The sequence below is a fragment of the Ceratotherium simum genome, chromosome X (genome assembly GCF_057802395.1).
Source record: "Ceratotherium simum simum isolate JZ-2026a chromosome X, ASM5780239v1, whole genome shotgun sequence".
NCBI lineage: Eukaryota > Metazoa > Chordata > Mammalia > Perissodactyla > Rhinocerotidae > Ceratotherium > Ceratotherium simum.
In genome coordinates, this window is record NC_141940.1 from 58,091,134 (window position 1) to 58,118,711 (window position 27,578).

General features: G+C 41.2%; 1 protein-coding gene across 1 annotated transcript; it reads left to right on the top strand.

The window, feature by feature from the left end:
* Nucleotides 1-24,627: 24,627 nt before the first annotated feature.
* On the top strand, nt 24,628-25,363 carry LOC101392898 (ubiquitin-conjugating enzyme E2 D2-like). The gene has a single exon (XM_087427033.1). The coding sequence runs from the start codon at nt 24,780-24,782 to the stop codon at nt 25,224-25,226; it is 447 nt and encodes a 148-aa protein (XP_087283159.1). The 5' UTR covers nt 24,628-24,779; the 3' UTR covers nt 25,227-25,363.
* The last annotated feature ends 2,215 nt before the right edge of the window (nt 25,364-27,578 follow it).

The following is a 27,578-nucleotide window of genomic DNA, read 5'->3' on the forward strand; positions in this document are numbered from 1 at the left end:
CCCGTGCCCTAAATCACCCAAGGGTCAGGTCCTGGACAACTAGGGATCACCTCTACAGTCCAGAGCCTGCTGAAATTATTCAAACTATCCAATCCTAAACTTATTCAGTGTACCTACCTTGCCTCACCCATTTCTTTCCACAATAAACCCAATAAAGGCTACAGCCCATTCCTTTTCCTCTTCCACTTCTGCTTCCTGACCAACCCTGCTGCTTCCCTGCATGCTGTGGCATGCTCCTCCTCCTTTTGGGAACCGTGAGTAACAAACTATCTTTTCAATAGCAGTCATCTCCTGATCTGCTGTCCTCACCATGCCTGATTAGAACAAATCTCAGGGTACATTTTTAATCCCAAGTACTCTGTCATTAATCTCTACACTCCAGTCACAAATCTTTTAGTTCTTAATTCAACAGTTTTTTTTTCTAATTTTATTTATTTATTTTTCCCCCAAAGCCCCAGTAGATAGTTGTATGTCATAGTTGCACATCCTTCTAGTTGCTGTATGTGGGACACAGCCTCAGCATGGCGGGAGAAGCGGTGTGTCGGTGTGCGCCCGGGATCCGAACCCGGGCCGCCAGCAGCAGAGCGCGTGCACTTAACCGCTAAGCAACGGGGCCGGCCCCAAACAGTTTTTAATATCTCTGTGTCCTGCATACACTCTGCCCTCTGCCTAGAATGCTCTTCCCTCTCACTGTCCAAATCCAGCTCCTTCTCTTTAGTTTTCAACTTAAATGTCACCTCCTCAGAGAGGTCTGTCCTGATTATCCTATCTAAAATAGGTCCCATTCTATTTTTCTCCATCTCAGGTTCTTGTTTGTTTCCATCATAACACTTATTATAACTTGCAATAATTAGGTTGTTTGGATACTTACTTGATTTGGTGTCTGTCTCTCCACAATAATAGAAGCTCAATGAAGACAGTGACTGCATCTATCTTGTTTATTGTAGTGTCCTTAATGCCTGAAACAGTGCCTGACACATACTAAGCCTTCAATGAATGTTTGTTGAATGAGCACCTACTATGTATCAAATGTTTTTAACATACTATCTCATTTAAACCTCATTACAGTCCTATGGGATTATTTCTTTTATCCCTAATTTACAGATACAGGAACTGTGCCTCAGGAATAACACAGATGACCCAGCCTACTGTGTTACATCTGATTCCAAAATCTATATTTTCTTTGTTTTACTAAGGGGTAAGTGTAGAAAGAAGTAGCTGGGATGTGAAAGACTGTCCATTAGCTCTCAGTCATTGTTGCATGACTAGAAGCATTGACTAGTAATTAGTTTTAAACAAATCTGATACAGGGCAAACATTCAATGTCCTTTAGTTAAAATTTATGCTGAGAGACTGAACTCAACAACCCCAATAGGAGAAGCTGGGCCTTTGAATAATTAATTCCCTTCTCTATCATGAGGCTATTTGAACATATACTGCATTTACCTGAATGATTGCTGTAACTATATTCTATACTTTCAAAGTTCTGACTAATCTACTAATATTTCTTCTGTGCTGGCCATGTAAACGCTGGTAGTTCCAACTTTTCACTAAAAATACATAAACTAGTGTCATCTTCTTTATTTGAAATTCTTTTATTGAGGTCATATTGGTTTATTAAATTGTATAAATTTCAGGTATACATTGTTATATTTCAGCTTCTGTATAGACTGCATCATGTTTACCAACAGTAGTCTAGTTTTTATCCGTCCCTATACATATGTGCCCCCTTACCCCCTATGACCTCGCCACACCCCCTCCCCATCAGATAACTACTAATCTGTTCTCCTTATCTATGTGTTTGTTTCTTTGTTTATCTTCCACACATGAGTGAAATCATATGGTATTTGTCTTTCTGTGACTTATTTCACTTAGCATAATACCCTCAAGGTCCATCCATGTTGTCGCAAATGTCACGATTTCAAATTTTTTCATGACTGAGTAGTATTCCATTGTATATATATACCACATCTTCTTTATCCATTCATCCATTGATGGGCACTTGGGTTGCTTCCAAGTCTTTACTATTGTGAATAATACTGCAATGGACATAGGGGTGCAAATATTTTTTTGAATTAGTGATTTCTTGTTCTTTGGATAAATACTAAGTAGTGGAATAGCTGGATCAAATGGTAGTTATATTCTTAAATATCGAGGAATCTCCATAGTGTTTTCCATAATGACTACACCAGTTTGCATTCCCACCAGCAGTGTATGAGTGTTCCCTTTTCTCCACATCCTCTCCAACACTTGTTATTTCTTGTCTTATTAATTATAGCCATTCTGATGGTGTGAGGTAATATCTCATTGTAGTTCTGATTTACATTTCCCTGATAACTAGTGACGTTGAACATGTTTTCATGTGGCTTTTGGTCATCTGTATGCCTTTTTGGAAAAATGTTCATATCCTCTGCCTACTTTTTGATTGGGTTATTCATTTTTCTGTTGAGTTGTATAAGTTCTTTATATATTTTGGAACTTAACCCTTTGTCAGATATATGATTTGCAAACATTTTCTCCCAGTTGGAGGGTTATCTTTTCCTTTTGTTGATGGTTTTCTTTGTCATGCAGAAGCTTTTTAGTCTGATGTAGTCCCATTTGTTTATTTTTTTCTTTTGTTTCCCTTGCCTGAGAAGACATGGCATTCAAAAAGATACTGCTAAGACTGATGTCAGCATACTGCCTATGTTTTCTTCCAGGAGTTTTACAGTTTCAGGTCTTTAATCCATTTTGAGTTAATTTTTAAGTATAGTGTAAGATAATGGTTTACTTTTATTCTTTGGCATGTGGCTGGTCAATTTTCCCAATACCATTTATTGAAGAGACTTTCCTTTCTCCATTGTATGTTCTTGGATCCTTTGTCAAAGATTAGCTGTCCATAGATGTGTGGTTTTATTTCTGGGCTTTCAATTCTGTTCCATTGATCTGTTTGTCCGTTTTTGTGCCAGTACCATGCTGTCTTGATTACTATAGCTTTGTAACATATTTTGAAGTCAGAGATTGTGATACCTCCAGCTTTTTTCTTTTTTCTTAGGATTGCTTTATTCAGCGTCTTTTGTTATTCCATATAAATTTTAGGATTCTTTGTCTAGTTCTGTGAGAAATGTCATTGGAACTTTGATAGGGGTTGCATTGAATCTGCAGATTGCTTTAGGTAATATGGACATTTTAATTATGTTTATTCTTCCAATCCGTGAGAATGGGATATCTTTCCATTTCTTTATGTCTTCTTCGATTTCTTTCGATAGTGTCTTATAGTTTTCATTGCATAAGTCTTTCACCTCCTTGATTAAAATTATTCCTAGATATTTTATTCTTTTTGCTGCAATTGTAAATGGGATTGTATTCTTGACATCTTTTTCTACTAGTTCATTATTAGTGTATAGAAATGCAACAAATTTTAGTATGTTGATTTTGTACCCTGCAACTTTGCTGTAGTTGTTGATTATTTCTAATAGCTTTCTGGTGGATTCTTTAGGGTTTCCTATACATATAATCATGTCATCCTCAAACAGTGAGAGTTTTACTTCTTCCTTTCCAATTTGGATGCCTTTTATTTCTTTCTTTTGCCTAATTGGTCTGGCCAAAATTTCCAGTACTATGTCCAACAAGAGTGGCAAGAATGGGCACCTTTGTCTTTTTCCTGTTCTCAGAGGAATAGCTTTCAGTTTTTCAGTGTTGAGTATGATGTTGGCTGTGGCTGTGTCATATATGGCCTTTATTATGTTGAGGTACTTTCCTTCTATACCCATTTTATTCAGTGTTTTTATTATAAATGGGTGTTGGATCTTGTCAAATGCTTTCTATGCATCTATTGAGATGATCATATGATTTTTATTCTTCATTTTGTTAATGTGGTGTATCACATTGATTTGTGGATGCTGAACCATCTCTGCATCCCTGGAGTAAATCTCACTTGATCATGATGTATGATCTTTTTAATATATTGTTGTATTTGATTTGCTAGTATTATGTTGAGAATTTTTACGTCTATGTTCATCAGTGATATTGGCCTTTAATTTTCCTTTTTTGTGTTGTCCTTGTCTGAGTAATCGGAGTAATGTTGGCCTCATAGAATGATTTAGGGAGTATCCCATCCTCTTCAATATTTCAGAATAGTTTGAGAAGAATAGGTATGAAATCTTTTGAATGTTTGGTAGAAGTCACCAAGAAGCCATCTGGTCCTGAACTTTTGGTTTTTCAGAGTTTTTTGATTACTCTTTCAATCTCTTGTGATTATTCTATGCAGATTCTCTATTTCCTCTTGATTCAGTTTTGGGAGGTTGTATGATTTTAAGAATTTATCCATTTCTTTTGGGTTATCCAATTTGTTGGCATATAGCTTTTCACTGTCCTCTTACAATCCTTTGTATTTCTGTTGTATCCATTGTAATTTCTCCTCTTTCACTCTCATTTTATTTATTTGAGCATTCTCCTTTTTTTTGTTAGTGAGTCTTGGCTAAGGGTTTGTCAATTTTGTTTATCTTCTCAAAGAACCAGCTCTTAGTTTCATTGATCCTTTCTATTGTTTTTTTAGTCTCTATTTCATTTATATCTGCTCTGATTTTTATTATTTCCCTCCTTCTACTGACTTTGAGCTTTTGTTTGTTCTTTTTTTTTTTATAATTTTATTTATTTATTTTTCCCCCAAAGCCCCACTAGATAGTTGTATGTCATAGCTGCACATCCTTCTAATTGCTGTATGTGGGACAAGGCCTCAGCATGGTCAGAGAACTGGTGCATCGATGCATGCCCAGGATCTGAACCTGGGCCGCCAGCAGCGGAGCGTGTGCACTTAACCACTAAGCCACGGGGCTGGCCCTGTTTGTTCTTTTTCTAGGTCTTTTAGGTGTATTTTAAGATTCCTTATTTGAGATTTTTCCTGTTTGTTGAGGTAGGCCTGTATTGTTATGAATTTCCCTCTTAGAACCACTTTTGCTGCATCCCATAAGAGTTAGTATGGTGTATTTTCATCTTCATTTGTCTCCATGTATTTTTTATTTCTCCTTTGATTTCTTCATTGATCTGATGGTTGTTCAGTAACATGTCATTTAGTCTCTACCTATTTATGACTTTCCCAGCTTTTTTCTTGTAGTTGATTTCTAGTTTCACAGCGTTGTGGCCAGAAAAGATGCTTGATATGATTTCAATCTTCTTAAATTTGTTGAGGCTTGCTTTGTTCCCAGCATATGGACTATCTTTGAGAATGTTGCACATGCACTTGAGAAGAATGTTTATTCTGCTGTTTTAGGATGGAACGTTCTATATATATATATATTAAGTCCATCTAGTGTTTCATTTAAGTCCACTGTTTCCTTGTTGACTTTCTGTCTGGATGATCTATCTGTTGACGTAAGTAGTGTGTTAAGGTCTCCTACTATTATTGTGTTGCTGTCAATTTCTCCCATTAGGTCTGTTAGTAGTTACTTTATATACTTTGGTGCTCCTATGTTAGGTATATATATATATAAACAAGTGCTATGGCTTCTTGGTGGAATATCCCATTTATCATTATATAATATCAATCTTTGTCTCTCATTATCTTTTTTGTCTTGAAGTCTGCTTTGTCTAAGTTTGGCTATACCCACTTTCTTTTGCTTGCCATTTGCTTGCAGTATCATCTTCCATCCCTTCAGTCTAAGCCTCTGTTTGTCTTTAGAGCTGAGATGTGTTTCCTGGAGGCAGTATATTGTTAGGTCTTGTTTTTTAATCCATCCTGCCACTCTGTGTCTTTGATTGGTGAATTCAATCCACTTACATTTAGAGTGATTATTGATATCTGAGGGCTTAATTCTGCCATTTTCTCTCTTGTTTTCCAGTAGTTCTATATTTCCATTGTTTGGTTTCCCCTGTATTTCTGACTGTCATTTCAGTTTGGTAGTTTTCTGTGATGGTTTTCTCAGTTTTCTCATTTTTGATTTGTGACTCTGCTCCGATTTTTTGTTTTGTGGTTATCATGAGGTTTGTGTAAAAGATGTCATAGAGGAAATAGTCCACTGTTTGATAGCCTCTTATTTCCATTAGCCTAAGCAGGCTCCATCACTTTCTTCTTCCCCTTCTAAGTTTTTGTTACAAATTATTCTTTTTTGTGTTGTGAGTTTGTGACTAATTTGAAGTATTTATAGTTATTTTTAATGCTTTCTTTCCCTTTATCGTTTATGTTATAATTAAATTTTTGCTAACCTATTCTGATAGAGAGCTGCAATTTTCTGATTTTTTCTGTCTATGTATCTCCTTGCTCAAAGCTTTGTAAACCTTTGCCTTTTTATTTCATATATGATAGCTGCCTTCATTATTTCTTGTAAGGCAAGTCTAGTGTCAATGAACTCCGTCAGCTTTTGATTATCTTGGAAAGCTTTTATTTCTGCATCATATTCGAAGGATAATTTTGCTGAATCTAGTATTCTTGGCTGATAGTTTTTGGCTTTCACTATTTTGAATATCTCATTCCACTCTCTCCTAGCCTGCAGGGTGCTGAGAAATCCACTGAAAGCCTGATGGGGGTTTCATTGTAGGCTATTTTCTTCTCTCTGGCTGCCCTTAATTTTCTTTCTTTGTCATTGAGTTTGGACAGTTTTAATAAGATATGTTTTAGAGAATGTCTTTTTGCACCGATGTTATCAGGAGTTCTTGGCCTCATGTATTTGCATGTCCAGTTCCTTCCCCAGGTTTGGGAAGTTCTCAGCTATTATTTCTTTGAACAAGCTCTCTACTCCTTTCTCCCCCTCTTCTCCCTCTGGAATACCTATAATCCTTATGTTACTTTTCCTAATTGAGTTGGATATTTCTCAAAGAATTTCTCCATTTTTTTAAATCTTAATTCTCTCTCCTCCTCCACCTGAAGTATTTCTACGTTTCTGTCTTCAAAGCCATTAATTCTCTCCTCCATAACATCTGCTCTATTTTTTATGCTTTCTACATTATTTTTTATCTCATTAACTATGTTCTTCATATCCAGAATTTGTGTTTGGTTTTTTTTTTTTTTTTGCGCTTCAATCTCTTTGGTGAAATAGTCCTTCTGTTCATTAATTTATTCCTGAGCTCATTGAACTGTCTTTCTGAGTTTTCTTGTAATGTCTTGAGTTTCTTTATGACAGCTATTTTGAATTCTCTGTCAGTTAGATTGTAAACTTCTGTGACTTCAGATTTGTTTTCTGGAGAGCTGCCACTTTCCTTTTCTGCCGTGTTACTGTAGTTCTTCACGGTGTTTGATGAATTGATCCTCTGCCAGCACATTTGTAGTACTAATCACCTTTTCTTACTTTGGTACAGCTCTGGTTTCTTTGGTTCTGATAACCTGGATCTTGTGTTCCTCCACTGGCTCTCCATGTGCTCAGATGCTGCTCTCCTATGCACCACCTACATTGCTGTTCCTGGGTTGACTTGGTGTGCTGGTTGCACAACTACCAGGAGTCCCAGGTTCACAGATGTCACTGTCACTTATGGGGGCCTGGGAACCCAGGGACTTGTATACAGCCTCCACTACTGGTGAACCTGGTGTTGGGGTTGCTGCCACTGGGGGCTGGGTCACTGGTTCTGCTGTGGTTCTTGTTGCTTCTTGCTGCAGAATCTATCTGCCACTGCTACGAGGGGCAGAGAATGTTTTTTCTGTCTGCTCCTAATTGTGCCAGTTGGGCCACAGTCACTTGGCTGGGCCTCTTCACACAGACAGGACTGCTGCTTCTCAGTGGATCCAGCTTGCACTGGTGGGGCTGCCACCCAGCAGGGCACCTTCATGCAGCCCTGGCCACCACACATGGTGGGCAGGTCATGCTCACATGGGCAGTGCCACCTCTCTGGTGGGGCACCTTTGTGTGGGCTGAGTCTCAGCCACTCAATGGGGAGCATTCACCTGGGTGAGGCTGCTGTGGCATGGTGGGCACTCCCAAGGTCCGGGCTACTGCCACTCTGCAAGCATTCATGCACAGGCTGGGCTGCCCCCGCCTCCACTCACAGTTGCTCTGGCTGCTGTGTGAGGATCCGTGACCTGGATCACTGCCACCAGGGAAGAGGAAGGGGCTGCTCCCCTAGTTCCACTGTTTCCCAGGAGCCCAGCTCACCCACCTTCAGATGGATAGCTGCCTGGGTCTCTCAGGAATCCTGTTGTGCTGTGTAGGGAAGCCTCTGTTGCTTAATGGATGTCTATTTAGTTGTAACTCACAGGGGAGAGACAAAGGGAACAACTCACTCTTCCACGAGGCTGATGTCACTCTCTTTCTTCCAAATTCTTGACCATCTAGCCAAACCATGGGCCATAGCCCATTTTTCAGCATATGATTGAACATCTAGCCATTTCTCCTTCAAGGAAAGTGAAGCATCTGGTACATTGCTCAAATTTCTGGTCAGTTGGAGGATTTCTCTTCACCACTGTCCTTCAGGGATGTCCCAGAGAGGAGCTGTATTGCTGCAGCTGTCCACTTTTGGTTGGTGCCTGCATATCATGCAGAACCATCTGTAAACTGGGCTTGAGTCTTCTCTTCCTCTGTCAACTGATGGTAGGGAACTCTCCATGAAGCCATAGGTGCAGACTGAGACAGAGAAGGCAATGTAGCAGGAATGGGGACGGTGTGCATTTGGTCCACTTTCCTATGTAACTTAATTGTGCCTTTAGGGCATCATCACATATATACCTCTTCCATTTGATGGTGCAGTGCTGCTGTGCATGCCTAACTTTATGGCTTGATGGATCAGACACCAGCTAGTTCATGACAGGCAGCTCAGGTAACATGGTGACTTAGTGGCCCACGGTCAAGGATTTAGTCTCTACTAAGACCCATTAGCAAGCCAAGAACTGTTTCTCAAAAGGACAGTAGTTATTTGCAAAGGATGGCAGGGCTTTACATCAAAATCCTAAGGGCCTGTGTTGTGATTCACCTATAGGAGCCTGCCAAAGTTTCCAAACAGCATCTTTATCTGCCACAGACACTTCAAGAACCATTTGATCTGCTGGTTAATATGCATCAAGTGGCAGAGCAGGTTTTATAGCAGGCTGGACCTGTTGCAGAGCCATCTCTTATTCTGGCCCACACTCAAAACTAGTAGCTCCTTGGGTCACTTGGTAAATGGGCTGGACTGACGCACTCAAATGCGAAATATGTTGCCTCAAATCTCCGAAAAGGCCCACTAGACATTTTGCCTCTTTTTAGGTTGTAGCAGGGGTCAGATACAACAACTTATCCTTCATATTAGAAAAGATATCTCAATATGCCCCACACCACTGGATCCTTAGAAATTTCGTTAAGATTGGAGGCCCCTGAATTTTAGTTGGATTTATTTCCCTCCCTCTGACATGAAAATGTCTTAGCAATAAATCTAGAGTAGTTACTCTTTCTGACTTGCTAGGTTCAATGAGCATAATGTCATCAATATGATGGACCAGCATGATATCTTGAGGAAGGGAACAACAACCAAGATCCTTGCAAAATAAATTATAAGATAGGGCTAGAAAGTTGATACACTCTTGAGGTAGGATGGTAAAGGTGTATTGCTGACCTTGCCATCTGAAAGAAAACTGCTTTGAGAGATCCTTATTGATAGCTTTGGAGAAAAAAACATTTTCCAGGTCAATAAGCTGCATATCAGGTACCAGTGAATGTGTTAATTTGCTCAAGCAATGAAACCACAACTGGTACAGCAGATGAAATTGGACTCACCACCTGATTGTCTTTATGATAATCCACTGTCATTCTCCAAGATCCATCTGTTTTCTGCAAAGGCCAAATATGAGAGTTGAATGAATATGTGGTGGGAATTACCACACCTCTCTCCCTCTTACATCTTTCAAGTCCTTAATGGTGGCAATAATCTCTGCAATCCCTCAAAGAATGTGGTATTTCTTTTGATTTACTATTTTCTTAGGTAGGTCAGTTTTAATGGCTTCCATTTGGCCTTTCCCACCATAATAGCCCTCACTCCACAGGTCAGGACACCAATGTGGGGATTCTGCCAGCTGCTGAGTATATCAATTCTAATAATGTATTTTGGAACAGGGGAAATAACCACAGGATGGGTTCCTCGACCCACTGGGCCCAGTGTGAGGCATACCTGAGCTAAAACTCCATTGAGCACCTGACCTCCATAAGCCCCTACTCTGACTGGTGAACCACAGTGATGTTTTAATTCTCCTGGAATGAGTGTCAGTGCAGAGCCAGTATCCTGGAATCCCGGAAAGCTCTGATTATTTCCTTTTCTCCAATGCACAGTTACCCAGGTAAAAGGTTGCAGGTCCCTTTGGGGAAGACTGGGGGAAAAGTTACCAGTATAAATTTTAGGCAGTGATCATTTCTCACAGAGAACTGTCCCTCCCTTCATTCAAGGGGTTCTGGGTCTCTAAACTGGCTTGAATCTGGGAAGTGATTGAGACTCCGTAATTCTGTTTTTATTATTCAGGTTAGACTTTTGTTCACTTGACCTAGAACTTTTCTGCTTATACAGATCAAGTAAGAATTTAGTAGGCTTCCTATCTATTTCACTTCTAGGGACACCATGATTAGCCAATGCCATAGATTTCTCTGAGTCAGACTATACTGATTGTTGTTTTGACTCTACTGTCTATTATGGTAACCATGCCCACCTTGCCTTTGGTAGTTGAGTGCCACCACTTGGCCCCTGCAACACTGGGATTCAACTACTCCCATTGCCTCTAGGTTTTCCAATTCAGTGACCACAGTTCCCACTATAAGGTCTGGCCTACATAGAAGAGTAATCACAGAGCTCTTCAAGGATGCCAGGGCTCCTCTCATAAATTTATTTCTCATAGTCTTGATGACAGGTATGTCTTCGGGACCCTCCGTGGTTGAATAAGTCTTAAATGACAAGTATACTCTAACATTCCAATCTCCCTAAGCCTTTTAATCCTTTCCTCTACATTAAACCAAGGCAAGTGCAGCATTAGTAATTCACCCACTGTGGGCAACCTTTAGGTCCATGTTTCAGCCAATCAACCATGCAAACTATTAGAGCCCTTTCTGACTTCCTGAGCTGCAACACTAACTGCAGAATCTCTGATTAGTGACCTCATATCAATAAATTTGGCCTGATCCAATTTTATCTTTCCTCTACCTTTATCCCACACCCTTAGTATCCATTCCCACACATGTTTCCTGGATTTCTGTCTGTATAAATTAGAACATTTAAGTAGTTCTTTTGGAGCATAGCACACCACCTCACGGATCACACTCTGTACCTCACTTTTAGGGGCCTGCTGGGACTTGAGTCTAGTTATAGATCTAGAAGCAAAGAGGGATGGTGGAGGTGGGTCCTGAGGATAATTATGAGTGTCTTACTGGGCAATGACCTCAAGGGAGGCCATTACCCTTTCCTCAAGGCAAAGCAGCATTAATTTCCTCAAATAGGGGGTTGAGAGGCCACTTTCACTGGGGTGGAGAGGTGACTTACACTGGGGGTGGAGAGCTCTCTTCCACTGACAAAGACGACTCATTAGAATGTAGGGGCTCGAGACTCCTTTTGAGAGGAAGTCAAGATGGCGGCGTAGGCAGACTCTGAACTCACCTCCTCCCGTGGACACAGCCAATTTACAACTACTCATGGAAAAATTACCCCTGAGACAGAACTGAAAACTGGATAAGAGGAACACCTGCAACAATGGACAATCCTAAGTGAGGTAGAAGAGGCAGAAACTCCCTTCTGGAGAGGAAAAATGCCGCCTTCACAAGCCACCAGCTTCACAGCCGCTTGGGAGCAGTCCAAAGGTACGCAGCCCTCCCTGGAGGCAGGGGGGCCCTGACCCGGGGAGCGCCCCCACTGTGGGCATTTTGTGGACGCAGCACAATCGAGACAAGTGGCATAATATCTGACTTTGCCTGCTACTAAAACATTGGGGAATACCCCCAGAAAAGCTGGTTCACAAAGAAATAAAAACTGGTTCTTAAAGGGCCCACATGCAAACTCACCCGTTTCAGAAAGCAACCTAAAATCACCAGAAAGAAAGGTGCACACTGCTTTGGTGAAAAGAGACTAACTTAATAGGCCCTGTGTGCATCTCGGTGAGAGGTGAGACCTCTCCGGGGACTGGGACATTGGCAGCGGCCATTGTTGTGGCCCAGTGTGGGCGAGCTGCCACAGACGCCATTGGAGTTCTCCCTGGGGCCTGCTAACCCAGGGTCTGCCCCACCCGCTAGAGCACTGATTTAATCCAGCTCAGCCAGGGCAGGCAGCCCACCCTAGAGACTGGCCCCACCCAACAACAAGCCCTCAGGCAACTTGTGGGCCTGCATAGATTGGTGACCGGATTCTCTGCAGCCTGGCAACTGAGCTGACTTCAGTGGGGCAGGGCGTGCACAAGGAGCGGGTGGAGAGTGTGGGGCAGTGGCGGAGTGTGTGGGGCTCCCGCCATGGAGAGACTGGGTCCTCTTCTGGAGGTCGGGGCGCGCACACGGGGCAGGAATGTGTTGACTGTGTGTGTGGACCTGTGGGTGGCAGGGCTTGTCAGCTGCAGAAGACTTGTGCTTCTCAAAGACCCACATAGGGGGTTTGCCCCACCTTCCAAAGTCTGAAACAATTGGGTGCTCCTGTGCCTGAGGCCAGTCACACCCAGCTGCAATCCTCAGAGTGCTGACAAGAGACCTAAAGGCTGGAGGCTTACAGCAATTGTAAGGCCCTGAGCCTAACAACCAGCCACGGTGGGGGCCTACTCACTTAAAAGAAATACTGCAACACAAATGTGGTATTAGAACTTGCAACCAACTGTGCTGGGGCTCCCCACACCTGATAAAGAGACTGAAGGGCCCACAACAACTACAAGCAGCTGAGCATTACAACAGCTGGCCAGGAGCATAACTCAGCCTGCCTGGGCGCCTACAGGGAGAGCAAACAGGCCACAACAGAAGGACACACGTAGCCCACATAGGGGTCACCCCTGGAACATTGAGAACTGAGGGAAGCACACTGCAGGCTTCCTAAGCCATCACTTACATAAGGTCACCTATCCAAGAGCAGGAGACGTAGCTGACCTACCTAATACGTAGTCAAAAGCACAGGGAAAGAGGCATAATGAGGAGGCAAAGGAATACATTCCAAGTAAGGGAACAGGACAAAACCCCAGAAAAGGAACTAAGTGAAACAGAAATGAGCAACCTACCCAACAGAGAGTTCAAACAAAGAGTGTTAAGGATGCTCACTGATCTGGGGAGAAGAATAGATGAACTCAGTGAGAATGTCAACAAAGAAATGGAAGATATAAAAAAGAACCAATCAGAAATGAAGAATACAATACTGGAAATGAAAAATTCATTAGAGGGACTCAAAAGCAGAGTAGAGGATACAGAAGAACGGATCTGTGAGTTGGACAAAAGAATAAGAAATTACCCAAGCTGAACAGGTAAAAGAGAAAAGAATTAAAAAGAGTGAGGACAGTCTAAGGGACCTCTGGGACAAGATCAAGCACACTAACATCCGTGTTATAGGTGTCCCGGAAGGAGAAGAGCAAGACAAAGGGGCAGAGAATCTATTTCAAGAAATAATAGATGAAAACTTCCCTAACCTAAGGAAGGAAACAGACATCCAGGTACAGGAAGCACAGAGAGCCCCAAACAAGATAAACCCAAAGAGGCCCACACCAAGACACATCATAATCAAAATGTCCAGAATTAAAGACAAAGAGAGAATCCTAAAAGCTGCAAGAGAATGTCAAGGTACATACAAAGGAAACCCCATAAGGCTATCAGCTGACTTCTCAGCAGAAACCTTACAGGCTAGAAGAGAATGGCATGATATATTTAAAGTGCTAAAAGGAAAAAACTTACAGCCAAGAATACTTTACCCAGCAAGGTTATCATTCAAAATGGAAGGAGAGATCAAAAATTTCCCAGACAAGCAAAAATTAAAGGAGTTTGTCACCAAGACCCAGTGCTACAAGAAATGTTAAAGGGACTGATTTAAGGGGAAAAGAGAAGACCACAAATAGGAAAAATTATCTATTTCCATGATAAGAGGGTAATGGATACAAATGCACAAAAAAGAGGTTAGATATGATATCAAAAACATAAAAGGAGGGAGGAGGGGAGTTAAAGAGTAGAGCTTTTAGACAGAGGTCAAACTAAAGAGACCATCAATTGTGTATAGAAGAAGAAAGGAACAGAGAAGGACTACTAAAACACTGAGAAAAACAAAAGTTAAAAAATGGCAGTAAGTACATACTTGTCAATAGCTACTTTAAATGTCAATGGACTAAATGCTCCAATTAAAAGGCATAGGATGGCTGATTGGATAAAAAAACAAGACCCATATATATGCTGCATACAAGAGACACACTTCAGACCTAAAGACACTCACAAACTGAAAGTGAAGGGATGGAAAAAGATACTCCATGCTAATGGCAATGAAAAGAAGGCTGGGGTAGCAGTACTCATATCAGACGAAATAGACTTTAAAACAAAAACTGTAAAAAGAGACAAAGAAGGGCATTACATGATGATCAAGGGAACAATCCAACAAGAGGATATAACACTTGTAAATATATACGCACCCAATGTAGGTGCACCTAAATATATAAAGCAATTATTAACAGACATAAAAACAGAAATAGACAGTAACACAATAATAGTAGGGGACTTTAACACTCCACTTACACCAACAGATAGATCATCCAAACAGAAGATTAAAAAGGAAAGATTGGCCTTAAATGATACACTAGAACAGATGGACCTAGTAGATATGTACAGAGCATTCCATCCAAAAACCGAAGAATACACGTTCTTTTCAAATACACATGGAACATTCTCCAGGATTGATCACATATTAGGCCACAAAACAAGTCTCCATAAATTTAAGATGATTGACATAATACCAAGTTGGGCCGGCTCCGTGGCTTAGCAGTTAAGTGCGCACGCTCTGATGCTGGCGGCCCGGGTTCGGATCCCGGGCGCGCCCCAAGGCACCGCTTCTCCGTCCAGCGCGAGGCCGAGTCCCACGTACAGCAACTAGAAGGATGTGAACCTATGACATGCAACTATCTGCTGGGGCTTTGGGGGGAAAAAAATGAATAAATAAAATCTTTAAAAAATAATAATAATAAATAAAAAAAGAAATAAAAAAAAAAAGAAATAATACCAAGCATCTTTTCTGACCACAACAGTATGAAACTAGAAATCAACTATAGGAAGAAAATCAGAAAAGCCACAAATACATGGAGATTAAACAAAATGCTACTGAACAACGACTGGGTCAACGAAGAAATCAAAGGAGAAATAAAAAAAATACCTGGAGACAAATGAAAATGAAAATACGACATGCCAGAATTTATGGGATACAGCAAAAGCGGTTCTAAGAGGGAAGTTTATAGCGATACAGGCCTATCTCAACAAACAAGAAAAATCTCAAATAAACAATGTAACAGTGCACCTAAAGGAACTGGGAAAAGAAGAACAAATAAAGCCCAAAATCAGTAGAAGAAGGGAAATAATAAAAATCAGAGCAGAAATAAATGAAATAGAGACCAAAATCAATAGAAAAAATTAATAAAACCAAGAGCTGGTTCTTTGAAAAGGTAAACAAAATTGACAAACCTTTAGATAGACTCACCAAGAAAAAAGAGAGAAGGCACAAATAAGTAAAATCAGAAATGAAAGAGGAGAGGTTACAACAGACACCTCAGAAACACAAAAGATTATAAGAGAATACTAGGAAAAGCTATACGCCAACCAATTCGACAATCTGGAAGAAATGGATAAATTCTTAGAATCATACAACCTTCCAAAACGGGATCAAGAAGAAGTAGAGAATTTGAATAGACCAATCACCAGTAAGGAGATCGAAACAGTAATCAAAAAGCTCCCCAAAAATAAAAGTCCAGGACCAGACGGCTTCCCTGGTGAATTCTACCAAACATTCAAAGAAGACTTAATACCTATCCTTCTCAAACTCTTCCAAAAAATTGAGGAGGGGGGGAAGCTCCCTAACTCATTCTATGAAGCCGACATTACCCTGATACCAAAACCAGACAAGGACAACACAAAAAAAGAAAACTACAGGCCAATATCACTGATGAACATCAATGCAAAAATCCTCAACAAAATACTAGCAAATTGCATACAACAATACATTAAAAAGATTATACACCATGATCAAGTGGGATTTATTCCGGGTAAGTAGGGATGGTTTAACATTCGCAAATCAATCAATGTGATACACCACATTAATAAAATGAAGAAGAAAAATCACATGATCATCTCAATAGATGCAGAGAAAGCATTTGAAAAGATACAGCATCCATTTATGATAAAAACTCTGAATAAAATGGGTATAGAAGGAAAGTACCTCAACATAATAAAGACCATATATTACAAACCCACAGCTAATATCATCCTCAATGGTGAAAAACTGAAACCTATCCCTCTAAGAACAGGAACCAGACAAGGATGCCCACTGTCACCACTCCTATTTAACATAGTACTGGGAGTCCTAGCCAGAGCAATGAGGCAAGAGAGAGAAATAAAAGGGATCCAAATTGGAAAGGAAGAAGTGAAACTGTCACTATTTGCAGATGACATGATTTTATATATAGAAAACCCTAAAGAATCCACCAGAAAACTTTTAGAAGTAATAAATGAATATGGTAAAGTTGCAGGATACAAAATCAACATACAAAAATCAGTTGCATTTCTATACACTAACAACGAAGTAGCAGAAAGAGAAATTAAGAATACCATCCCATTTACAATTGCAACAAAAAGAATAAAATACCTAGGAATAAACTTAACCAAAGAGGTGAAAGATCTGTACACCGAAAACTATAAAACATTTCTGAAAGAAATTGAAGAAGGCACAAAGACATGGAAAGATATTCCATGCTCTTGGATTGGAAGAATTAACATAGTTAAGATGTCCATACTTCCTAAAGCCATCTATAGATTCAATGCAATCCCTATCAAAGTTCCAACAACATTTTTCACAGAAATAGAACAAAGAATCCTAAAATTTATTTGGAACAACAAAAGACCCCGAATAAGTAAAGGAATCCTGAGAAAAAAGAACAAAGCTGGAGGTATCACACTCCCTGATTTCAAAATATACTACAAAGCTATAGTAACCAAAACAGCATGGTACTGGCACAAAAACAGACACAAAGATCAATGGAATAGAATCGAAAGCCCAGAAATAAACCCACACATCTGTGGACAGCTAATCTTTGACAAAGGAGCCAAGAACATACAATGGAGAAAAGAAAGTCTCTTCAACAAATGGTGTTGGGTAAAGTGGAGAGCCACATGCAAAAAAAATGAAAGTAGACCCTTACCTTACATCATACACAAAAATTAACTCCAAATGGATTAAAGACTTGAATGTAAGACCTGAAACTATGAAACTTCTAGAAGAAAACATAGGCAGTACACTCTTTGACATGGGTCTTAGCAACATATTTTCAAGCACCATGTCTGACCAGGCAAGAGAAACAATAGAAAAAATAAACAAATGGGACTACATCAAACTAAAAAGCTTCTGCACAGCAAAGGAAACCATCAACAAAACGAAAAGACAACCTAACAATTGGGAGAAGATATTTGCAAACCATACATCTGATAAGGGCTTAATCTCCAAAATATACAAAGAACTGATGCATCTCAACAACAAAAAAACTAACAACCCAATCAAAAAATGGGCAAAAGACCTGAACAGACATTTCTCCAAAGAAGATGTACAGATGGCCAATAGACACATGAAAAGATGTTCAAAATCATTAACTATCAGGGAAATGCAAATCAAAACTACAATGAGATATCACCTCACGCCCGTCAGAATGGCTATAATTAACAAGACAGGAAACAACATGTGTTGGAGAGGATGTGGAGAGAAGGGAACTCGCATACACTGCTGGTGGGAGTGCAAACTGGTGCAGCCACTATGGAAAACAGTATGGAGATTCTTCAAAAAATCAAGGATAGAACTACCATATGATCCAGCTATTCCACTGTTGGGTATTTATCCAAAGAACTTGAAAACACCAATGCATAAAGATTCATGCACCCTTGTGTTCATTGCAGCGTTATTCACAATAGCCAAGACTTGGAAGCCACCTAAGTGCCCATCAAGGGAAGAATGGATAAAGAAGATGTGGTATATATACACAATGGAATACTACTCAGCCATAAGAAATGATGAAATCCAGCCATTTGTGACAACATGGATGGACATTGAGAGTATTATGCAAAGTGAAATAAGTCAGAGGGAGAAGGTCAAATACTGTATGATTTCCTTCATTAAGTAGTAGATAATAACAACAATAAACAAACACATAGAGACAGAGATTGGATTGGTGGTTACCAGAGGGGAAGGGGGGAGGGAGGAGGGCGAAAGGGATAATTCAGCACATGTGTGTGGTGATGGGTTGTAATTAGTATTTGGGTGGTGAACATGATGTAATCTATGCAGAAATATAAGTATAATGATGTACACCTGAAATTTATACAATGTTATAAACCAATGTTACTGTAATAAACATTAAAAAAAAAAAAAAAAAAGAATGTAGGGGCTCAATGTCTCCAGCCTCCTTAAGGTCTTCCCACAAGTCCTGATTCCAATTTCCGGGATCTCATTCTTTTCCAATCAATGTTTTCATATTGACAGTAGACATCCTACAAGGCTGAGAGTTCAATTTGCATTATAGTTCAGCCAGTAGGAAGATGAGATTCTCAGTTTGATTTTCAGCAATCTTATTTCTGTGGCTACAGGATATAAGGGTCTACTTCAGTGTACACATAGAAGCTTTCAGGTCATTTATGAAGTGCTTGAGCTGGGAATTCAAATCCCTGAGCTCATCTTTTTCTTTCCCTACTTTGTCCAGCAACATTAGGAGCAATTAGCCAATTTCATTTTATTAGTTAGTTTGTTAAAAATATTCCAAAGTATCATATACATAGTCACTCAGATCCTTGCTTCTTGTAAGTGGTTGATTAGGAGTATCTACTGGTGGTATTTTTTGTATCTGTATTATCTAGAAATAGGGTCATTAGCACCTTTAAATCTAACCAGATTAGAGAGGCAGTTCCAGAAACCCCAGAACCAATTCAAAAAAATTCATCCTTAAAATTCTGTTCCTCTAGAACCACTCTGGGTATGAATATCCGTATTAGTCATGGTTCTCCAGAGAAACCCAACTGCAGTCATGCACTGCATGACAACACTTTGGTCAACGATGGACTGCATATACAACAGTGGTCCCATAAAATTATAACAGAGCTGATAGATTCCTATCACCTAGTGATGTCATAGACATCATGTTATAGCACAATGGATTACTCACATGTTTGTGGTGATGCTGGTGACAACTCCACACATGTCATCACCCCTGAAGACCTTCCAATGGAACAAAATGTGGAGGTGAAAGACAGTGATATTGATGGTCCTGACCCTGTGTAGGCCTAAGCTAATGTGTATGTTTGCGTCTTAGATTTAAAAAAAAAGTTTAGAAAGTAAAAAAAAAAAGCAAATTTTTTTAATAGAAAAAAGCTTATAGAATAAGGATATAAAGAAAAAATATTTTGGTACAGCTGTATGATGTGTTTGTGTTTTAAGCTAAGTGTTATTAGAAAAGAATGAAAAAGTTTTTAAAAAATTAAAAAGTTTATAAAGCAAAAATGTTACAGTAAGCTAAGGTTAATTTATTATTGAAGAAAGAAAAATATTTTTAAATAAATTTAGTGTAGCCTAAGTGTACAGTGCTTATAAAGTCTACAGGGGTGTACAATAATATCCCAGGCCTTCACATTCACTCACCACTCACTCACTGACTCACCCAGAGCAACTTCCAGTCCTGCAAGCTCCATTCATGGTAAGTGCCCTATACAGGTATACTATTTTTTATCTTTTATACCATATTTTTACTGTACCTTTTCTATGTTTAAGTATGTTTAGGTACACAAATATTACCATTGTGTTACAATTGCCTACAGTATTCAGTACAGTAACATGCTATACTGACTTCTAGCCTAGGAGCAATAGGCTACACTATATGACCTAGGTGTATAGCAGCCTATACCATCTAGGTTTGTTTAAGTACACTATGTGATGTTCACATCATGATGAAATCACATAGGGATGCATTTCTCAGAATGTATCTCTGTTGTTAAGTGATGCATGCCTGTAATACTATATATATATGGAGAGAGAGAGACATCATAAGGAACTGGCTCATGCAATTATGGAGGCTGACAAGTCCCAACATCTGCAGTCAGCAATCTAGAGTCCCAGGAGAGCTGATGATACAGTTCCAATCTGAGTATGAAGGCCTGAGAACCTAGAGAGCTGATGATGTAGTTCCAGTCTTAATGCCAGCGGGCTCAAAAACCAGGAAAAGCCAATGTTTCAGTTTGAGTCCAAAGGCAAGAAGAAAAACAATGTCCCAGTTCAAAGGCAAACAAGCAAGAGTTGCTCCCTCCTCCTCATAAAAGGGCCAGCCTTTTTGTTCTATTCAGGCCTTCAACTGATTGGATGAGGCCCACCCATGTTAGGGAGAGCAACCTACTATACTCAGTTTACTGACTGAAATGTTAATCTCATCCAGAAACACCCTTGCAAACACACTCAGAATAAATAATGTTTGTCCAAATGTCTGGGCACTTCATGGCCCAGTCATGTGGACACATAAAATTAACCATCACACATATATATGATATAGATATAGACATATAGATATATCTCCTATTCGTTTTTCTTTCTCTGGAGAACCCTTACTGATATAGCTTTTGGCACTGGGAAGTGGGGTGCTACTACTGTAACAACTACCTAAAATTGTGCGAGTAACTTTGGAATTGGGTAATGAGTAGAGGCTGGAAGAATTTTGAAGCACATGACAGAAAAAGCCTAGATTGTGTTGAAGAGATCGTTGGTAGAAATATGCATGCTAAACGAGATTCTCATAAGAACTCAGAAGGACATAAAGAGTATGGTAAAGAAAGCTTTTACCATCTTAGAGAATACATATATCACCATGAACAGAATGTTGATTGAAATATGTTAAAAGAGTTTCTGGTGAAGTTTCAGAAGTAAATGAGGAGCCTGTTATTGGACACTAGAGGAAAGGCAACCCTCATTGTAAAGTGGCAGAAAACTTGGCTTAATTGTGCTCTGCTGTTGGTTGGAAGGTAGAACTTGTAAACGATGAACTCGGACATTTAGCTGAGATTTCCAAACAAAGCACGGAACATGCAGCCTGGCTTCTCCTTGCTACTTACAATAAAATGTGAGAAGAATGAGATAAATTGAGGACAGAACCGTTAAGCAAAAAGGAACCCAAACTTGATGATTTGGAAAATTCTTAGCATGTCCAGATAGCATGCTCTGGGCCAAGTGTGTAGCTGCACAAACTTTTGCTGAAGAGATTAGGCGTGTGACTCATGGATCCAATCAACCACCTCAGTAGAAACCAGGAATAGAGATGGGGTTATCCAGGAAGAATCTGTGCAGAATTCTGTTGTGTAATGACATGGATCCCCTTGACATACAAGGAAGACTGACAAGGTTTTTGAGAATGTTAGATCAAGAGAAACACTGCAAGCCTGGACTGAGGGGGACAGAGACAGGATGAAATATAGAATGGCTGTCAGACTTCAGAGATTCTACAGGCAGGAAACAGACTAATAGAACTACTCAGATACAAATATGAGCTGCCCTTCAAAAAAAAAAAAAAAGAATAACTACAAGGGCAGAGCCATGAATGTAGAGGCAGAGAACCTAAAGAGACAGGAACAGAGGCAGAAGCTAACAGAGCCTCCTTGTGCCCAGAGGGTGGATTGAGCCAAAGAGGATTATTTTCAGGCCATGAAAACTAAAGGACTTTTCCCTTCTGGGTTTCAAATTTGCTTGAGACCAATGACTCCTTTATTCCTTCCAATTTCTCTCTTTCATAATGGAATGTCTATCCTGTGCCTGTCCCATCATTGTATTTTGAAAGCTGATAACTTATTTCCTGCTTCACAGGTGATGAGGGAATTTTTTCCAGCCCAAGGTGAATTACACCCAGAATCTCACTCATACCTGATTTAGAGTATTTAAATCATGATATTTGGAAATTTTTGAGTTAATGATATTTACATGAGATTTTGGACTTAGAGTTAATGCCAGAATGGATTAAGACTGTTGGGGATGTTGGGATGGGGTGAATGTATTTTGCACATGGGACAGATGTGAATTTTGGGAGGCAGAGGGCAAACTGTACTAGATTGAACAGTATCCTCCCAGAATTCATGTCTACCTGGAACCTCAGAATGTGACCTTGCTTGGAAATAGTCTTTGTAGATGTAATCACGTTAACACGAGATCATACTGGATTTGGGTGGGCATTAAATTCAAAGACTGGTGTCTTCATAAGGAGAGGGAGATCTGAACAAACAGAAACACACAGGGAAGAAGTCCCTGTCAAGACTGAGGCAGAGATTGGAGTGATGCAGCCACAAACCAAGGGACAATAAGGATTGCCAGGAACTACCGAAGCTAGAAAGAGCCTTGAAGAGAGAGCAGGGCCCTACTGACACCTTGATTTCAGACTTTTTGCCTCCAGAACTGTGAGAAAATAAATTCCTGTTGTTTTAAGCCACTCAATTTGTGGTACCTTGCTATAGTAGCCATAGAAAACTGAAAAGGTGTAAGTGTGTAAAGTACTTCACATTAACAATTTTACTCAGGGCCGGCCCCGTGGCTTAGCGGTTAAGTGTGCGTGCTCCGCTACTGGTGGCCCGGGTTCAGATCCCAGTGCGCACCAATGCACCGCTTCTCCAGCCATGCTGAGGCCACGTCCCACATACAGCAACTAGAAGGATGTGCAACTACCACGTACAACTATCTACTGGAGCTTTGGGGAAACAAAGGAGGAGGATTGGCAATAGATGTTAGCTCAGAGCCGGTCTTCCTCAGCAAAAAGAGGAGGATTAGCATGGATGTTAGCTCAGGGCTGATCTTCCTCACAAAAAAAATTTAAAAAAAGACAATTTTACTCAAATAACATTTCTTTCAGTGGTGAGAATACATACACACATACATATATGTGTCCATACAACATGATCTTCCATTTCTTACTGAGCTTCTTGGGAAATGTAATTATTGCCACAAAAAATTTGTCAGCTTCTCACCTTTTCAGAGAGGATTGGAGAATACAAACTTCCTGTGGGTGAAATAAGTTCATTCATTTTACAAAAAGCAATAGCGAACATGTCCTAATATAATATATCATAAAATATTTTTGACTTTACTACAGCATTCAAAATACAAATACGGGCAGTCTTTCTTTTCCCTTTTTTTCCTTCCTCTCTCCTGTATTGTCTGAGTTTATTACTGAAGTTACAGTTTTAAAGACTGGGAAGTGTGAATGGGGGTTGGGGGTACTGAGTGTTCTCCATTCTTTAAATGTGGCAGTGTCCAAAAAGACACAGAAAGGCTGTAGCAATGTTCCAGACTCAAGAAGACCAAACAGGCACAACAACTAAAGGCAATATATTATATCCTAGACTGGATTCTGTAGTGGAGGGGTTTAAAAATAAGTTTTAAGGTCACTATTTGCCAATTGACAAAACTAGAGTACAGATATTTAAGTATCATATCAATGTTAAATTTACTACTTATATACACCAGATAGACTATTGTTTTCCTTCCTTACTTCCTCCTTCCTTTCTCGTCAGTTCATTAAAAATTAAAGTGGTTTTAGCTCCAAATTGACTTATGAAGGCTTTAATTCTTCATAAAAAATAAACTTACCAAAACGCTATGAAAAGTTACTTTGAAAAGTTATACAAGTATTATAGCGATGCTAAATTTACTAAAGTTGATTATATAAGAGAATGTCTCTCTTAAGAAATACACATGGAATTATCTAGGAGTAGAGGCCCATGATGTATGTAGCTTACTCCCAAGTGTGGAGAGAGAAATGAGGATAAAGTCAATTGGTTAAAATGTTAACAGAAGGCGAATCTGGCTGAGTGAAGGGTGAAGGGGAATTCATTGAACTGCTCTTATTTACTCCAGTAATTCTCGGCGGTGGGTGGTGCATGTGACCCTACTTGCCAGCCCAGAGCCCGGGCGAGGCTGGGGGAACCCGGCAGTCCCCGCCCCCTCCCTCCCTACCCCGCCTCCTCCCTCCCTACCCCGCCTCCTCCCTCCCTACCCCGCCTCCTCCACAGCCCCCACTGCCTGCCGGCCCCTCACTCCCTACCCCGCCCCCTTCACCCCCCACAGCCTCCCGCCCTCTACCCCGCCCCACCCCTCACTTCCTACCCCGCCCCTCCCCACTGCCTCCCGCCCCCTCCACCCCTCTACCCCGCCCCCTCACTGCCTACCCCGCCCCTCCCCCACACTGCTTCCCGCCCCCTCCACCCCTCCACCCCGCCCCCTCCACGCCCCCACGCCCCCTCCGCCCTCACGGGACGCGCCCTGGATGACGCTGCGGCGCGTCTTGGGGCCCCTGTGACCCCACAGAGAAGCTCTCCGCCTATCTGCAGGGCCCAGTGTGGGCGGCAGGGGCAGGCGGCCCGGGCGGGAGCGGCAGTGTGTCTGGCCGGCGCGGCCTCCGGGCGGCAGAGTCGCCGTCTCAGGACAACGCGGAGGTAGCGGCGGCGGCCGCGAGCCACGGGTGTCCAGTAGCCCGGCAGGTCCTGTCGACGGCCCGAATCCCTCCCTCCTCAGTCCCCCTTCCCGGACGCCCCCTCGACCCTCCTCAGCCCTCAGCCCACCCATCTGCCGACGCGGTGGGTGGCCGCTCCTGCCACCCCGGGATCCCTGCCGCCGCCTTCTACCTGTCTCCAGGACTGGCGCCGAGGATTGGCCACGTGTCGCAGATGATGGCCCTAAAGCGCATCCGCAAGGAGCTCCACAATTTGTCCCACGACCCCCCGGCCCAGTGCTCGGCAGGGCCTGTGGCCGACGATTTGTTCCATTGGCAGGCGACTATAATGGGGCCCAACGACAGCCCCTACCAGGGAGGGGTCTTCTTCCTAACGATCCAGTTTCCGTCTGACTACCCCTACAGACCACCGAAGATCGCATTCACCACCCGAATTTACCATCCGAACATTAGCAAAAACGGAAGCATCTGTCTGGACATCCTTAGATCCGAGTGGTCGCCAGCGCTGACCATTTCCAAAGTGTTGTTATCCATCTGTTCCATGTTGTGCGACCCCAACCCAGATGATCCTTTGGTTCCGGAAATCGCCAAGGTCTACTTAAAGGATAGGGAGAAGTATGACAGAATAGCTCGACAATGGACTCAGAAATACGCCATGTGATTTCAAAATACATGATAATCCCATCGTCTAATAAAGTTGTCATTTCAGTAGGTTCTCTTTTGACTACTTTCTATGAAGCGACGTCTCCCCATCCTTCCGGGCACTTACTGCACACCTACCACGTCAGAGTGTGTGTGGAGGGGGTGGAGGAAGTGGGGGGGGGTAAGGTTGAGGGTAGGGGTGTGAGTCAGACCAGTTTTACTCTAGTTTTGACTAAAAGCTTTCTTGATTGATTTAGGATCGGGAAAGCAAGAACAAGGGGATGGTGGCTTTAGGATGAGAAGGCTTTAGGATGATCCATCAACCAGTGGGATAATTTTTAATGTGGAGTTTTTTAGAACTGACTATGGTAAGAAAAAACTAGGTGAAGATTACAAAGCTAGTTAGGTATCTATTTTATTCTGAAGAACCTGTGTCTTCAAGGGTTTCATTGTCTTGCTTTGTTTTTGACCAAGATTAATATTAACTTAGATCCTGTATTTTGAGGTCCAGGTTTAACTGGCCAAAAATTATATGGATTGGGAGTTGTTACAAAATAAAATGTGTTTTGTTCCCAGCCTTCTCTGGCTTCCATGCCTTCAATCCCCACCCTTTTGGCTACTCTGCCTTTCTCCCACACTCTGGGTGGTACTCTGCTTCTCAGGACATACCTACTAGCTCTAGTTAGTTGTGTGATTTCTCAAGAACTGTATGAGGTCTGAGATTGATATCGAACCTTTTAATCACAAGTTCATGTGCCTGATGTGCAATAAGCCAGTCATTGAGACACTGGTGCTTGGAGATGGAGAAAGGTTATTCAAATTGGCCAAAATGAGAAGGTGAGAGGATAGATTCTCTCAAATCCATCTTGGGGGGAGAGGGGGCGTGTTATAGAGGCAAGAGACTTGGGAGGAGGAGTTTTGGGGACACAAAAGGGAAATCAGTGTTTCTTTCACTCTAGACAATCCCTTGGGCAATCAGACTTCTGAGCAGCAATGGCACCTGGGGGCTGGTTATCTGGTAATTGTAACTTCCTTGAAGGCACTCTTTTTCTTCTGCAAAACAAGCTCATAAATCCTTCTGACCCTTGAGCCACCCCTCAGGTTAAAAGAGAAAACAGCAAATTAACAAGACTAACTCCTTTTCATCTGTGTCTGTGTTGGCAACAAGGTCGAAGGGTAATCCCGTTCTTATTGGATATTTACAGTAACCCTCAGGTATCCAGCTTCAAGATTTTACCCAGCTTGCAAACCTACATGTGAGCCCATCATAGTTCCCTGGAGGCTGGCAGAATGACACAGAAGACTGGGTTAGAGACAGGACTTCAATAGTCATAGCCCAGCAGGTAGCATGAGCTTCACTGACATCAGTTCCCCTGGTCCCCCGAGACCCAAGGGGAAGATGTGAAGCAGACCAGGTGGGTGCTGCACACACGATGGCTTTGTGTCACAGCTCAGCAACCCCAAGCTTAGGAACCCCCCCGCAATTTTTGAAAGGGGAACTCCAGCAAACCTGACTAACTTTTGCCCCAGAGAGAGATGTTATCTTTATTAACCTGCTCTGGAAACAAATCTACCTTTTGCCCTGGAGGAGTCTCTGTTTGCTATACAAACGTCCTTGAAACTGTAGGCCAGGACAAATGCTACCACAGGATGTGTAGAAACACCGTGGAGAAATGCACCCTCAACAGTCTTAACTGCTTGGATCTACCTGGTTGTAAATGTAAAAAATAATTTTATGAAAATACTTGTGAGTGTTGAAAATGATCCAATTTTCCCTTTAGAATTTGTACATTCAGGAATGTCTAATCAGTGTAGTAAGTAGATTACTACCGTCAGTACCTTTAAAAATACTTCATAATTTACTCTTTTTAAGGATGGAGAGGGATTATAATTTTAAGTAAAACTGTAAAAACATTAATGGTCTAAGATTTTTTTAAATATTTATCAGAATAAATCTGTAAGTATAGAGAAAATTTTTGTTTCTGCAACCAAAGGTACTAACCCCTCAAATATAGAATTTTCTTTTACCTGTACATTGAGACGGTGTTGCCAAATAGGAATGTTCTATATCTGTACTATCCAATGCAGTAGCCACTAGCCAATGTAGCTATTGACGACTTGAAATTTGGTGAGTGTTACTAGACAACTGAATTTTTTATTTTGTTCAATTGTAATTAATTTTAAATTAAAATATTAATTTAATTAAATTGATTACATTGAAATAGCCACGTATGGCCAGTGTGTCATAAAATCAGAGCTTAAGATAGGAAATAAGGGGCCGGCCCTGTGGCTTGGTGGTTAAGTGCGCGCGCTGCAATGCTGGTGGCCCGGGTTCGGATCCCGGGTGCGCATCGAGGCACCACTTCTCCCT